Source organism: Elephas maximus, chromosome 7, assembly GCF_024166365.1.
Source record: "Elephas maximus indicus isolate mEleMax1 chromosome 7, mEleMax1 primary haplotype, whole genome shotgun sequence".
Taxonomy (NCBI): Eukaryota; Metazoa; Chordata; class Mammalia; order Proboscidea; family Elephantidae; genus Elephas; species Elephas maximus.
This window is the reverse complement of record NC_064825.1, coordinates 70452195-70467858: the sequence shown is the minus strand read 5'-3', so window position 1 is coordinate 70467858 and position 15664 is coordinate 70452195. Positions and strand designations below refer to the sequence as shown.

The following is a 15664-nucleotide window of genomic DNA, read 5'->3' as shown; positions in this document are numbered from 1 at the left end:
AACTCCGGAGGGAGCAGGAGGCCAATGGGATACAGACCCCGAATTCTCATAAAAAGACCATACCTAATGATATGAATGCGACTAGAGGAATCCTAGAGACAATGCTCCCCAGAACTTCTGATGGCACAGGACAGGAACCATCCCCGAAGACAACTCATCAGGCATGAAAAGGACTGGTCAGCTGGGGGGAGAGAGATGCTGATGAAGAGTGAGCCAATTAAATTAGGTGGACACTGGAGAGTGTGTTGGCAACTCTTGACTGGAGGGGGGATGGGAAGATAGAGAGAGAGGGAAGATGGCAAAATTGGCACGAAACGAGAGACTGAAAGGGCTGACTCAATAGGGGGAGAGCAAGTGGGAGAAGGGAGTAAGATGTATGTAAACCTACATGTGACAGACTGATTGGAATGGTAAATGTTCACTTGAAGCTTAATAAAAATTAATTAAAAAAAAAAACTTCTTTAACATAAAATCACAATCACAAAATGTAGGACAACCACACAATACTGGGAGTCATGGCCTAACCAAGTTGACACATATTTTGGGGGGACACAATTCAATCTGTGATGGAGGTCATACCAGAGTAGGGTGGGTCCTAAACCTAATCCCTTCTTTAAAAAAAAGTGGTGTCTTATAAAGGGGAGACACACTCTCAGAGAGGGAGACACTATGTGACGATGGAGGCAGATTCATCTATAAACAGCAAAAGAAGGTCAAGAATCGTGGCAGTCACCAGAAATCAGGAGCGAGGGCCATAGAAAGAATCAACAGGTCCAAGACTCTGATTTGAGCTTTTAGCCTCCAGAACTATGAGAAAATAAATTTCTGTTCATTAAAGCTACCCACTTGGTGGTGTGTTGTTATTGCAGCACTAGGTAACTAAGACCGACACTCTTCTTGGGAATCAAGCATGAGCCTGCCTAGAAGCTGGGTTTGGACTATGTGGCCTTTCTAGATTCTTCTTCCTTGACAGGGTTTCCACAGTTGGCTTGTTCTCTGCAGGTGCCTTAAGTCTTCCAGGACAATAAGCACCCACTGGAGGGCTGGAGGAAATCCTGGTGGCATAGTGGTTAAGTGCTATGGCTGCTAACCAAAGGGTCAGCTGTTCGAATCCACCAGGCACTCCTTTGAAACTCTGTGGGGCAGTTCTACTCTGTCCTATAGGGTCGCTACGAGTAGGAATTGACTCGATGGCACTGGATTTGGTTTGGTTGGTTGGTGGGCTGGAACAATTATTCAAAAGTGAAGCACTAGGGTGGTGGAAACAACCTTGAAAGAGAAATAGGGAGATGCTAGGTTCTGCCGCTGCCTTGCTGTGTGACTTTAAATAAGTCTCTTCCCTCTCTGGACCCTAGTTTTCACATCTGGAAAGTGCAGACTTCAGCTAGATGCTCTGGAAGCCTGCGCCCAGCTCAGATAGTCTTGTCTACCAGGTGCTGGAGTTGGCTTTGATGGTCTGAGGAAGACATCTTCCAAGAACAGTCACTTCAGCTACTTCCCCCAGTGGACTGCCTGGCTAAGCCCCTCTGCTCACCCCCCGCCAAGAAGCCTTACATGTGTCCCTCTCCAAAGCCCAGCCTGTACTGACCTGCACCTCCCGGGTCAGGGCCAGCTCCAGCAGCTGGCCAAAATGCTGGCCCAGAGTGCTCAAGGTCTCGCTCACGCAGGCCTTCATCGACTTCAGGACATGCTCGTTCTCCACCTGGAGGCACCTGGGGAGCAGAAGATATGGGGTGGGTGGCCAGAGGGGACAGTGGGCATCCCAGAACCATTGCAGAGGCCAGATCTGGGTCTGTGCCAGCTCTGGAGTGTGGTGGCAATCCCCTAGGGGGAAGACATCAACTTCAAGGAATCAGAGAGAGTATTGCACAGATGGTTTATCCCCTAGCCCCTTACTGGGCAGGAATGTGCTGACCTGAGACATGAGCAGACAGTTCATGTCACCGGGGAGAAAGGCCATCCACTAGTGGCTGAATCCATAGCTCTGGTTTTCTTCCTCAGGGAATCTGCCATCACTGCAACCAGGCTCTATCTTTTCAGTGATGTTAGGGGTGGAGGGGATGGAGAGACAGGAAGCTGCAGAGGAGGGGTACTGGAGTGCCGGGTATTGCCAGTGTTCACACTAAAAGCATGTGGCAATGCCTAGAAGCCCTTAAAAAATGGTGGTCTACAACACACAGAAAGCAGCCTTAAACATTTTCTTCCCTGGACAGGAAAAAGAGGGGATCAGGCTCAAATTCACTCTTGTGGCCTGAGAATGCTCCATACCAGGAGGCCAAACACCCCCATAGGGCCCTGGGGATACCAAGTTTCAGACACAGACATGGGTGTGTCTGTATGTGCTGTTGAGTGTGTGTATGGGTCTGAGCGTAAATATATGTATATTGACGTGTGTGAATTATGCAGAAGAGGGCATGAGTGTATTTCTGTGATTATGTGAGTGTATGTTTATAGATCTGTGTATGAGCACGTGAGTGTCGGTAAATGTAAGTGTCTATGTGTATGTGTGTAAGGATTGATTGTCCGCTTTGACCTTGCCTTGACTTTGAGAATCAAAGAGCCTTCCCAAAGCTGTGGGAAACCTTTTCCTTGTTACCAACCCCAGAAAAATCCTCTTTCTTCCTATGGCTGGCCTCTCCTCCGCCTTCTACATTATTCCTAGATGCTGTAAATGGGCCCTGAAAATCCCAAGGGAATCATTTAAAGTCACCAACAAAAGTCAGCAAAAGGCAACTCCCCAGACTGCTGCCAGGGCTCTCCGTGCTCACTTGCTCTCTGGTACCCCCAGATAGGAGCAAGATGCCGGCTCCTTCCCCCGCCCTAGCATGGGCTAGCAGACTGAGGTCCAGACTTACCTTCCTGTGACTGCTGAGAGCTCGGAGCATTTCTCCATTAGCAGCTTCTCAATCTGCAGAAAAACAGACCAACTTTATCCAATTCAATAAGCATTTGTTGACCAACTGCCGTGCTGGACACTCTAGGGCATAGTAAACCAAAACTGAAAAAAAAAACAAGTGTTGCCATTGAGTCGTCTCTGCCTCATGGTGACCCCATGGGTCTGAGAATAGAACCGTGCTCCATAGGGTTTTCAGTGGTGATTTTTCAGAAGTAAATTGCCAGGTCTTTCTTCTGAGGCACCTGAGTAAACTTCCAATTTTTTGGTTAGTAGCTAAGTGAGTTAACAGTTTGAGCCACCCAGAAGCTTTTTAGCATGCAGTAGGTACTCAATAAAGGTCCTTCCTGCCTCTCTTTTCTGCTTTACTAGAAGAGGAGGGAGGCCTCTGTGGTAGGAAAGTTTCAGGTTGTAAACAATTCAGACCATTCTCCCTGAAAGTATCCTGAGTCCCAGCGCCCATCCACCACCATCCCAGGGCACTGACCTGGCCCATCTCCTGCGAGGTGCTCTTGCTGATGGCGCTGTACTCGCTGACCATGGAGCGGGCGTGGCAGGTGAGACGCACACTCATGCTGTGCACGCGTGCCCAGCGGTCCTGGGCCAGCTTTTGCCCGATCCTGCGCAGCTCGGTGCTGATGACCCAGCCCCGCTTGAGCAGCAGCTGCAGGGGGTCTGCAGGGCTGGGGCCACCTGCCAGGATGAGGTCACCCTGCACATCCTCCTCCAGGCTGATGGGCTTTGCCTGCAGGACACACATGCACTCACACTCAGTCATGAGCTTCAGGTCCTCCATCCAGCGCCGGACTGAGTCCACCTGCATCAGGTGCAGCCTGCAGCCAAAAGACAGAGCCATGATGGTTATCAACACTCTCCAGTTCCCAAAAGTTTCAATTCCAGGCCCTCTTTGTTGACTAAGCACCTACTACATGCTGAGTATGTTTTCTCTCCTTTGCATACCTTAATTGTCTGAATTATTTCTCATTATCCCCATCTTACAAATAAGAAGACTGAGGCACAGAAGTTTTGGGGGCAGATGACCAGACTAATAAACCACAGGCAATGAAATGTGACAGAGTACCAAATATCCTTATAATAGGGGGAAAGTGGAACTAGCTTAATTACCAAATAATAGTTACGTTGTTAAGTGAGCTATGGTACAGCTACATGGTTAAGTATTGTGCATATATTTAAAATAATGCTTTCAATAAAGCTTATAGCAAAGAAAAACCAATAAAATTAAGGAGGGGACAGCAGATTGCAAAATTACCAAGACAAGACCATTATAATCAAGTTAAAAAAAAAAAAAAAAACTATGCCTAAAAAATATTTAAAGGATAGACACTAAAATGTTAACAGTTTTTTATAGGTGGTGGAACTAAACCCAAAACCTGATTCTGACTCATAGCAACCCTATAGGGCAGAGTAGAACTGTCCCCTAGAGTTTCCAAGGAGCGCCTGGTGGATTCAAACTGCTGACCTTTTCGTTAGCAGTCACAGGACTTAGCCACTAACCCACCAGGGTTTTTGTGAAGCTAAAGCTTTTTTAACTTTTTTCAACTTTTCTCTATTTTCCAAATTTTCTATAGTGAGCATGTATATTACTTTTGTAATGGAGCGAAATTAACTCTATTTAGTACAACATAAGAACATAGATTAGATTCTTAGATCTTAGTCAAATAAAATTCACCCTAAGATTCACCTAGTCAAATAAAATCCAGTAGTAGCAGATGGTTAATGAAGTCAGTGGACATTTGTTGAGTGCCTTATATTTAACATCATTTAAGTGCTGGGCACTTTGGAAAAAGTGAGGACGAAGAAATCAAGTCTTTTGATCTTCTTTAATAGTCAAGACAAACTAATATGAAGTAAAAAAACAGTAACAGATATCAATATCATTTCAAGATTACCCCAGAATTAGCCATGCATAGGTAATCATTAATGCTAAGCTCAAGTCCCTTTGTCTTCACTGTGACTCACTATAGCAATCTTCTAATTAGTCTTTCTGTCTCTAATCTTACCTGCCTCCAAGCCATTCTCCACCTACCACCTACTGATTCATCCTACAAATATATATTCAGTGCCTACTACATGCCAAGTACTGTGCTAAGCTCTGGGCTGCAGCAGCAAACAAGATATATAAAAATCACTTCCCTTATGAAGGTTACATTCAAGTGAGGGAGTCAGTTCAATTTTCAAAGTAATTTTCAATATAAACAAGTGAAGTATATAATAGGTTGGAGATGATAAGTGTTAAGAAGAAAAGGAGAACAGGGAAGAAGAATAGAGCGTGGGTTTGGGAGAGGGTGTTGGCATTACAATTTAAAATCATCAGATCTGAGAAGGCTCATGAGAAACGAACATTTGAGCAAAGTCTTGAAGGGCAAGAGAGAGAGTGCCATGTGATTATCTGGAGGCATACTGCTCCAGGTAGAGAGAGCAGAGAGTGCAAAGGTTCTGGGCAGGAGTGTCCTTCAGATGTGTGAGAAACAGCAAGGATGCCAGAGTAGCTGGAGTGGAGAGAGCCTGGAGGAGTGAGGGATGGAGGAGAGGAAGGAAGAGCAGAAAGGGGGCCAGATCCTAGAGGACTAGGCTGACCACATTGAAGACTTGACTTTTCTTCTGAATGAGTATAACAAACAACGGGCCACTGGGGCCAGCCAGGTGGGGCAAAGCTATAAAGGAGGACTGAAATTATAAAGGCGCACTCCAATTACCATGGTTAGGATCATGTCTTCATTTTACTCTTTTTTAAGGAGAAGAAGCAGGACTTTCTGACAGACACAACTGTTGGATTATAAAGCTATTAAATGTAATTTTTTAAAAACCAGGCTTATAACACTTGAACATTGAAGTTGCATGTGTGACTTCTTACAGGAAATTGCATTTTAAATTGTTACACACAAAAACTCACCAATGACCTTTCTTTCTCCCCCTATATTACAAATATATGTATACAGAGAGAGAGAAAGTCACCTAAAATCACATCCCCCTACTGCCCATTCTATCTTTATGAATTCATAGACACACACATATATAACTTTTCATAAGTAAGATCATATCACATGTGCTCTTTTATTATGGACAATTTATATGCCTCTATTTTTTTTTATACCTTATTATGTAAAAAAAAAAAAAATTTTTTTTTTTATTATGTAAACCCTGGTAGGTAGTGGTTAAGAGCTACGGCTGCAAACCAAAAGGTTGGCAATTGGAATCCACCAGGCGCTCCTTGGAAACCCCATGGGACAGTTCTACTATGTCCTATAGGGTCACTATGAGTCAGAATTGAATTAGTTTTTTTTTTTTTTTAACCTTATTACCTCTCCTCTAACCATTACTCCCCACACTCTGGCAGACTTATGGTAACCTGTTGGGTGTCATTCCTTACATTTCTCCACATTCATGTATCCCTATGCACACTTTTATCTAAGTATATATACATTTATAAGATTTTCTGACCCATTGCTTAATTCATAAAATTGACCATAATGCATACACATTTTGCTGCATTTTTGTTTTCTCATTCAACATGGAAATCACTCCAAGTCATTCAGTAGAGTTCTAAAACATTATTTGTAATTTCCAAAAAATATTCCATGTGTGGATATACCACAATTTATTAAACCATTTTCCCATTATTGACTCTCAATTTGTTTCCAGTTCTTGGCCACTATAAACAATGTAACAATAAGCATCACTATACATATCCCCCTAATATGCACATACATACCAGTACCTTAGTTCTATAGTATAGATCCCCAGGGACAGATTTGCAATTCAACAGATATTGCTATATTGGCTTCCCAAAGCAGCAATGCTTCACATTCCACCAACACTTTGTGAGAGCTTTCTACATAGACGTTGAATTGCATTCCTCTCCTGTTTGAATCTTTCAGTGCCCTCCTCCCCTGGCTCATTTCCCCCAGGATAAGTTAAACTCCTGAAGATGGGATACAAGGGCCTCCATGATCTGGCCCCAGACACCCCTCCCACATACCTCCCTTTCCCATCTTCCCCCAACTCTTAGTGCCCCCCCATAAATACACTGTCTACACCCCAGGCACACTCACCCTTCCTATTTCCCAAACATATCACTGTTTTTCACAGTACCCAGTGGACTTGAACATATAGTTCTCTCTCAGACTGAAATCCCCTCTCCTTCTTCTCTACATGGAAAGCTCCTTCTCATGCTACGAGACCCAGACTGAATGTTAGAAATAGATACATAGCTGCGGTCAAGTTGACTTCAACTCATGGAGACCTAATGTACAACAGAGCAAAAAATTTCCCCAACCTGCAGCGCAATAACCAGCATGTTCAAGTTCATCATTGTGGCTATTGTGCCAATACATTTCACAAAGGGTATCTCTCAGCCCCCCCATTGGCCCTCTACTTCACCAAACATGATGTCCTCCTCCAGCGATTGATCCCTCCTGAGGACATGCCTGAAGCCAGCGAGTCAGACAATGTTCTGTTGTGATGTATAAGGTTTTCTTTGTCTAATGTTTGGAAGTAGATCACCAGGCCTTTCTTCCTGGTCTGTCTCAGTCTGTAATCTCCACAGAAACCTGTCCCCCATGGGTGACCCTGCTAGTATTTGAAATACCTATGGCATAGCTTGTAGCATCGCAGCAACACACAAGCCACTACTGTATGAGAAACTTACAGATGGGTGGTGGAACTTTAACGTTACCTCCTCTGAAAAGCCACCAGCCAGAGCTAATCAGTCCCTCCCCCAGGCCCTGTATCTCTCTGGGTATCCTCCACTGGAGTACAAATCACATTCTGTTGTTATTTGCGTGTTTGGCTGAACTCTCCAAGTCCTGTGAGACATGTTCCCTTGTATCTGCCTATTGTCGGTGCCCAACATTTATCAGCTACTCAGTAATACATGCTCAGTAAACATATGCCAAACTGAATGTCAGGCATTATTGCTATAACTATGCAGGAGACATCAGATGCCTCACCCACTCAGGCTACCTGGAAGGTGTCCCAAGACCAACACCATAAAACATGATATAGAGGGTGATGAAACGTGTGATCATCGTGCTCTAGAGATTCAGAACTAAGAGCCAAACTGACCTATGGGCTGCTAAGAGACAACAAATGCACTAATCTCTCACTCACTGACTCATTTACTCCAAAGCACTTTGTAGTGGATATTTGTTGTTTGGTCTTCCCAGCATCCCTTCCTCCTTTTTGGCCAATAAAAAGACAAGTTATATTAGTTACTGGGTGCCTAGACTGCATCTTTTCCCACTTCTTTGGGAAAGATCTCACCCCCTTCAGTCACAAATGTAGTCCCCCAGTGGCCATGTCTGTGCTGTGGAATGGTTGATCCCGGGGTGGGCTCCTGACCTGAGCTGCACTAATCTAACTCCATCTCCCCAAATTGTGAAACTTAGAGCCAAGCATTATAGAGACCGGAGTTGTTGGACATGGGTCATGTGAATAACAGCAACATTCTCCTTTCGATGAGAAACTCCAAGATCATTTGGGGAGATTAACCTAAGAATTAATTTTTATTACTTGTAACCAAAAGAATTTTTCCTAAAAACAAGTACACCAATAACTAAGGAGAGTTGAGTCGGTGTCATACATTAGAGAAAGCGTCTTCTGGGAATTAAAAGGAGGGAGCTATCCCTTCCAGTTGGTGGTCAAGAGAAGCTGCTTAGACAAGGTAGCTTTAGAGTTGGGTAGAGTTTGGACATGTGAAGATAGTTGGAGCATATTCTAGGGTAGGGCAGACAAAGGGACAATGAGTTGGTCAGTTGGGCTAGAGTCATGTTCCACAAAAGGAGAGAGCAGTGAGAAGAAAGACTGAAAAGATGAGCCAAGGCCCAGACTTTGAGGAGTCTTGAATGCCAAAGTAGGGGTTGGGTATTTATGCTGAAAGCTCTGAGAAGCTATTGAAGGGTGACAGATCAGGGCAACCGGGATGGAGGCTGGTGGGGCTGAGAGGCTGTGTTAACCCATGGAGCCAAGGACTAGCACCCAGCACAAAGTAAGCCTGTGGTGCTGGGGCAGGCTCTCAGCTTATCTCCCCAGGGAAGAACTCTGGGGATCCTCTAAATGGAGACACTCACACCCCCAGACTCCTGACCTGGATGAGAAAGGGCCAGCCCAACCCAGCAGCCATGGAAGAGCCAAGAACAGAGATAAAAAGAAGGCAGACCACTAAATGGCTCTGCCCTAGGCCCATCCTAAGAGGCCTACTTAGATTTAAAACTCACATTTTCATCCCCTCCCCCACCCCCAACTCTCACTCCTTAAGATCTTTAAGAATTAGAAAGAAAACAGGTTTTCAGAAGCTGTGTTCACTAAAATTCTAGTTAATTCACCTCTCTGCTAGAAGGAGAAATGAATTAACAAAACTATCTGCGTGTTTGTGCCTTTGAGTGTTTGTGTTTATGGATATCAGTTCATCTGTGTGACTGTCTCTATTGTCTGTATGACTACATCTGGGCATCTCTGAGTAAGTTTCTTTATCCTTACCTGTGCAAATACTCGGACGCCTGTGCGTGTTTATAGGTCTTAGTCATAAACTTGATGATTAAAAACAGAGGGGGCGCTGCTTGAGTGTGGGCTGTGCTTAATGACTGGTTCCAAAGAACAGAGTATGGAAAGGAGGCAGGGCAATAATTTTCCATGCAGAAACTTTACTGGCAAACACTACTTTGACAAAGTAAGCAAGGTTAACATCACTAGTAATAATCCATGTTGATAGCACGTAACCCTGCTATGATACGATGAGAAGGCTTTTCCACCTCTGTGACATTCTTCCTAAAAACACATAACTCCAGTCCAAACAGGAGAAAATCATCAAACAAACCCAACTTGAGGTTTATTCTACAAAATATCTGACCAGTACTCCTCAAAACTGTCAAGGTCATCAAAAACAAGAAATGACTGGGAAACTGTTATAGACTAGGAGACACGATGACAGAATGTAATATGATATCCTGGACAGAATCCTAAAACAGAAAAAGGACGTTCATGGAAAACTAGTGAGATCAAAATATAGTCTGGAGTTTAGTTAAGAGCAAGATACTAATGTCAGTTTCTTAGCTTTGATAAATAAACCATGGTAACTAAGATGTTAACAATATGGGAAACTGGGTATGGGGTATACAAGAACACTCTATCCTGTCTTTGAAAACTTTTCTGTAACTCTAAATCTATTTTAAAATTAAAAAGTTGATTAAAAACAAAAAAACAGGGGTGTGGGGTGGAGTCCAGATGCCGGACCTGAGTTCTTTCTTCCAACTCTCTAAGAAGTTCACTTCCCTTGTCTCTTCCTTGACCAAAAGCATGGGCTGAGGCTGGCTGTCTCTCTGGCTCTGTGTAGTGAGCCTCATGGCGGTTAGGTGGCACCTGGCCGGAGAGCCAGGAGTGGAAACTGGAAGTGGAAGAAAAGGGAGTCCCCAGCTAGGAGATAGATGTCGTTCTGGCTGGGGAAAGGAGCATGGCCAATCCAACTGGCTTTGTCTTCCCAACTGGAAAGACAAAAAACCCATCATTGAGTCCCCATGACCTGCGCCTTCTGTGCTTGGCTTCCTTGGAGCCCTCCTTCTGGCACGATCAGGCCCCTCAGGCTGGCTCATGACTATCCTGCTCCCTCCCTAATTGAAAAGGCTGCTAGATGTGACCTGGGGGAAAAGCAGAGTAAGACAGTGCTCTGACCAAACCTTGGTTCCTCTTTCTTCCTTGGGACCAAGAAGTTTACTTTCTAAGGGCCATGAGTGTAAGAGGAACTTCAGGGTGACAAGGCTCACACATTAGCACGTGCGTTAGATAAAGCTGACCCTACTACCATAATCTGTGTGACCTTGGGCAGGCTGCTGCTGCTGCTTCTTTTTTTTCCTTTTATTGAAAATGTTATTAAAGTATAACATACATAATAAAAGTGACCAAATCATAATATCGAACTGTAGCTCAATACACCTTCACAAGGTCAAGAAACAGAGTATTACCAATACTCCAGAAGCCGGCCTTGTGCCCCCTTCTGGTCATTCCTCAACCAGGATAACCAGTATCCTGCTATTTAACATGTAACATTTTAACACCTATATTAAGAATGGTTAAGTATAATAATGGCTAGCATTTATTCAGCACATACTGTGAGGCAGGCTTTGTGCTAAATGCTTTTGTATAAATTATTTCATTTATTGATAATGACAGTTGTCTGAGTCAGGTATTATTATCATCCCCACTTTACAGATGAGTAAACTGAGATGTAGAGAAGTGAAATCACCCAGCAAAAAGCAGTAGCACTGAGGTTCAAACCCTGTTCTCTCTGACTTTAGGATCTGTGCTCTTAACCTCTGTGCTTTACTGCTTCTCACCCTGTCCGCCCCTCAAGAGGAGCGAACAGCAGGATGAGGTGGGTTTAACAAAGGCTGATAAGGAAGACCAATTTCCCAAGCAAGAACTTCAGAAGCTACTTATGAGCAACAGGAAGATGAAGGGAAACCGTGAGCTGCTGGCTTCACCAAAAGCTCTGGGGAGGAGGGTGGGCCAGGGATGTGATGGCTGCTTCCAGGCCCAACCCACTCCCAACTGTTCAGCCTCAGATATGAGGATGGACAAGGGGGTGCCTGTGGGGAAAGCAGAGTCTGGTTTTCTTTAAGAATGAGCTTAAAATAACTTTTATTTCAAGGGATTGTTTAAACAGAAACCTCGTCTTTCTCCTCAAGCAGCAACCAAAGGTACCAAGAACAAGAATAATCTGAGCAGACTTGTAAATCCATTGGTCTCTGCGTCCTCTTAATCCCATTCATTGGCTAATCCCTGGCCTTTCCAAGTAGGCATATCCCCAGGGAAGAGAGGACATTGGGAGGTTCTGGCCCACTAGCAGGTAGAGGGCAGAATGAGTAGGCTGCTCAAGACCCTCCCACACAGCCTGACTTCTTCCAGTATGCTTTGCACTCAAGTTGCCCAAGTTGCAAGGAAACCACTGAGTTAATAATATAGTTGTGTTTAGCTAAAGAAATAGAGAACTGGATAAAAAGTAGTTCTGATGTCACAAGGAAAGGTAGATAAAAGCTATTGCCCAGTACCCAGTGCCATCGAGTCGATTAGCAGTAATTAATATCCATTGAACCTTTATAGTCCCCCAAGAACTGTGCACTTATGCATTATTTTATTCTCACAACAACCTGATTAGGTGTATACTCTTATTGTCTCCATTTTACAGAGGAAGATACTGAGGTGTAGAATGGTTACGAGACTTAACAGAGCCAGAAATCCAAGCAGATAGCATAACAGCTATACAGTCTCCTCACCTGTCTCCTCCATCGGACTTTGAGATATCCTCAGGGGCAACTACCTGATTTATCTTAGGATTACCAGTACTTCACACAAGGCCGGACACATAGTCAATATCAATAAATATTTAATTGAATCAAGTAACCAGAGGTTGCTTGGAAGACTGGAGTTAAAGTTTTAAAGCATGTCGAGCCAGCTGGAAATATTTTCCTGAACATAGAAAGGGCATGAGCAACCTAGACTAGAAACATAGGAATTCCCTGAACTCACCCCATGTCTGCTCTGGGACTATATTTCTGTAAGTATAGATTCTGCCTTTGGCTGGGAAGTCAGTCTAAGTGTAGGTAAGTTTCCTGCACCACGGTAAAAGTTTGAAAGTTGGGCATGTAACTACACACCCAGTGCCCTCGAGTCGATTCCGACTCAGTAACTAGAGCCGACAAAAGACATCTTAAGAAAGAGTTTGGTTTTAAATGGAAACGCTTGAAGTAAGAATCAGTAGAACAACAGAGACCTTTTGTACGAGTGCCCCTCGAGACACTTTTTTAAAGGTTCCTGTCTTCTACTAAGCAATGCCCTGGTTGAGTAGAACTTGGATCCTTAGCAGCCATTACCCGAATTCTCAGCATCTGGCCTGAATTTATAGGCAAATGGTGTTCCAGTAAAGTGTGGACATGTACCTGTTACAGATTGAATTTTATCCCCAAAAACTGTGTGTCAGCTTGGCTAGGCCATGATTCCCAGTATTGTGTGATTGTCCACTTTGTCATCTTATGTGGTTTCCCATGTGTTACAAATCCTGCTTCTAGGATGTTAATGAGGCGGGATTAGAGACAGTTATGTTAATGAGGCAGGACTCAATCTACAAGATTAGATTGTATTTTGAGTCAATCTCTTTTGAGATATAAAAGAGAGAATTGAGCAGAAAGATAGGGGTACCTCCTACCACCAAGAATGAAGAACCAGGAGGCGAGCATGTCCTTTGGACCTGGGGTCCCTGTGCTAGACCAGAGGAAGATTGATGATAAGGATCTTCTCCTAGAGCTGACAGAGAAAGTCTTCCCCTGGAGCTGACATCTTGAATTTCAGAGTTCTAGCCTCCTAGACTGTGAGAGAATAAATTTCTCTTTGTTAAAGCCACCCACTTGTCGTATTTCTGTTATAGCAGCACTAGATAACTAAGACAGTACCCAAGCCCTGAGAAAATGGCTAAAGGGAGATCTGAGCTCCCAGAAGATGTGTCGGTCCCCACACAACCCCAGTAACAAACACAAAATATTCTCAGCCAGTCTGACAAGGTGTGCATTAAGCAGTATCTCACAGTCAATCCCTGGATAACTTGATTTGATTAAACCCTACCAACATTGACTATGTGCCAGGTCTTGTGCTAGGTTTTGGTGATCCCTGATCACTCAGTCTAAAAGAGATAGACATAATATTTTAGTTGAAAGCTCTCACAATCTAGAAGAAACAGACATAAACAAATATAACCAACCTTGTTCTCTTCCCAACATGATAAGCCGTAAGTTTTTCCCAAGTATTTCCAGGAGGATCTAAGTCCTCCCCCTCCAAAAAAAGACTGTTTCAACCAACCATAAGGTAGCATTGAATGATTCTGTTATTCTTTCTTGCTGTTGCATCCTTATACTGGGTATTAGTCTATCTGTCGGGACCTGACATGTCCACCGAGCATGGCTTACTATCCTGGTTAACGTCATGCTCTCTGGACATCACTAGATATATCAGGCTGTCACAGTCACCACTTTTTCTCTCACTACTGCATCTTTGAGGACCATCATACTACCATCAGGAACAGGCATACCACTGGGTGTTCCAGGCACCACTGTGGCATCTTTTGGGTACCACTGCTTCCACCAGAGCATGAATTCTGGATCTAGATTGCCTCATTTCAAATTCCAGCTCTGCCACTTGCTAACTATATAACTTTGGGCAAGTTACATAACCTTTCTGTGATTCAGTTTCTTTATACCAAATGGGAAAGATAATAATACCTACCTACCTCCTAGGCTTTTTGTGATTTTCATCTTTGGTTTAGTTAAAACCAAAAACTCATGGATAATGTTTACAATAAAACTAGATGATATCACCTCAAACCTCAAAATGCAAGCAGGTAGGGACAAACCACCAACAACTACAAGAACTGCTTTGAAAGAAAGTGACAAACGTTAAAGATAGACAAAGAAGATACAACGTACACACAATAGGAAGAAATCCAAAGCAAGGGAACAAACTATAAGTCAGTAAAACTTTCCTATGGGGAGGAAAAAAAAAAAAAAACTTAACGTATTGAAAGGGCACACCACATATCTGAGAACAACCACACAAGATATATTCTAGTAAGATTATTGGACTTTAAAATAGAAAGAAAGAAAAACTCCTTTGGATATCTAGAAATAAATACTTGTTACATACAAGGAATAGAAAATTATGTTATCATCTGTTTTGTTTTTTGTTTGTTTTTTACAGCAAATGCTTTATGCCAAAAAAAAACTGAAGTAACGTATTCAAGATACTCCAGAAAATAAAGTGTGAGCCAACAATTTTATATTCAGCCAAAATGACTTTCAAGTGTAAGGGAGGATAGAACCCTGAGCTCTGGTGACAGCAGTAGTCTTGCAGAACAATCATTCAAAAATGATTAAGAAGGTAAAATCAACAGGACTTGGATATTGACTGACACAAATGATAAATGATAGGGAGTTCGTCAAAGATAAGACCCAGATTTTTAACCTGGGCAGCTAAATGGATAAAAGAAACAAGTTTGGAAGACATGAAGATGGGTTCAGTTTGAGATGTGTTGACTCTAATGGGCCTACTCTATTAGAGTCTTTTGAAGAACTCCAGTCCCTCTCGCTGGACTGCCTTCCTCCAGATCTTCGTTCCAAAACTTCCAGGTGCTCCCAGCATCCATAAAGAGTGCATGGCCTATATACTCTCACAAGTTCCATCTTGAATAGTTATTCATTCATCCATTAAATATTTACTGAATGCCTGTTCTGTGCCAGGAACTGCTCTAGCTATTTGGGATACATCATTGAGCAAATCAAACAAGCATCCCTGCCCTTGTAGAGGGTACAATATAGCAGGAAAAAAGAGACAATAATAATAAATAAATTCATAGTATGTTAAAAGCAAATAATTTATTAAAAAGCAGAGAGGAAAAAGAGCAAAGAAGGAGGTCTCACACTACCTGATCTCAGAACCTACTGTAAAGTTCCAATAGTCAAAACAGCCTGGTACTGGTACAGTGACAGACACATAGGCCAATGGAACAGAATTGAGGACCCAGACATAAATCCATCTACCTATGATCAGCTGATCTTTGACAAAGAACCAAAGTCCATTAGATGGGGGAAAAGACAGTCTTTTAACAAATGGTGCTGGCAAAACTGGATGCCCATTGATAAAAAATTGAAACAGGACCCATACCTCACACCATGTACAAAAACTAACTCAAAATGGATAAAGGATCTAAATAAA

The 15664-nt window shown here is 43.2% G+C and overlaps 1 protein-coding gene across 1 annotated transcript in view; it reads right to left on the bottom strand.

Annotated features, from left to right (window-relative positions):
- Positions 1 to 15664, bottom strand: part of INSC (INSC spindle orientation adaptor protein) — a 170335-nt gene that overhangs the window by 106678 nt on the left and 47993 nt on the right. The window contains exons 3-5 of the mRNA XM_049890510.1: positions 3381 to 3726; positions 2856 to 2908; positions 1589 to 1712 (exon numbers count right to left, since the gene is read on the bottom strand). Of these exons, the coding sequence (XP_049746467.1) occupies positions 1589 to 1712; positions 2856 to 2908; positions 3381 to 3726 (523 nt within the window). The remainder of the gene's footprint in view (positions 1 to 1588; positions 1713 to 2855; positions 2909 to 3380; positions 3727 to 15664) is intronic.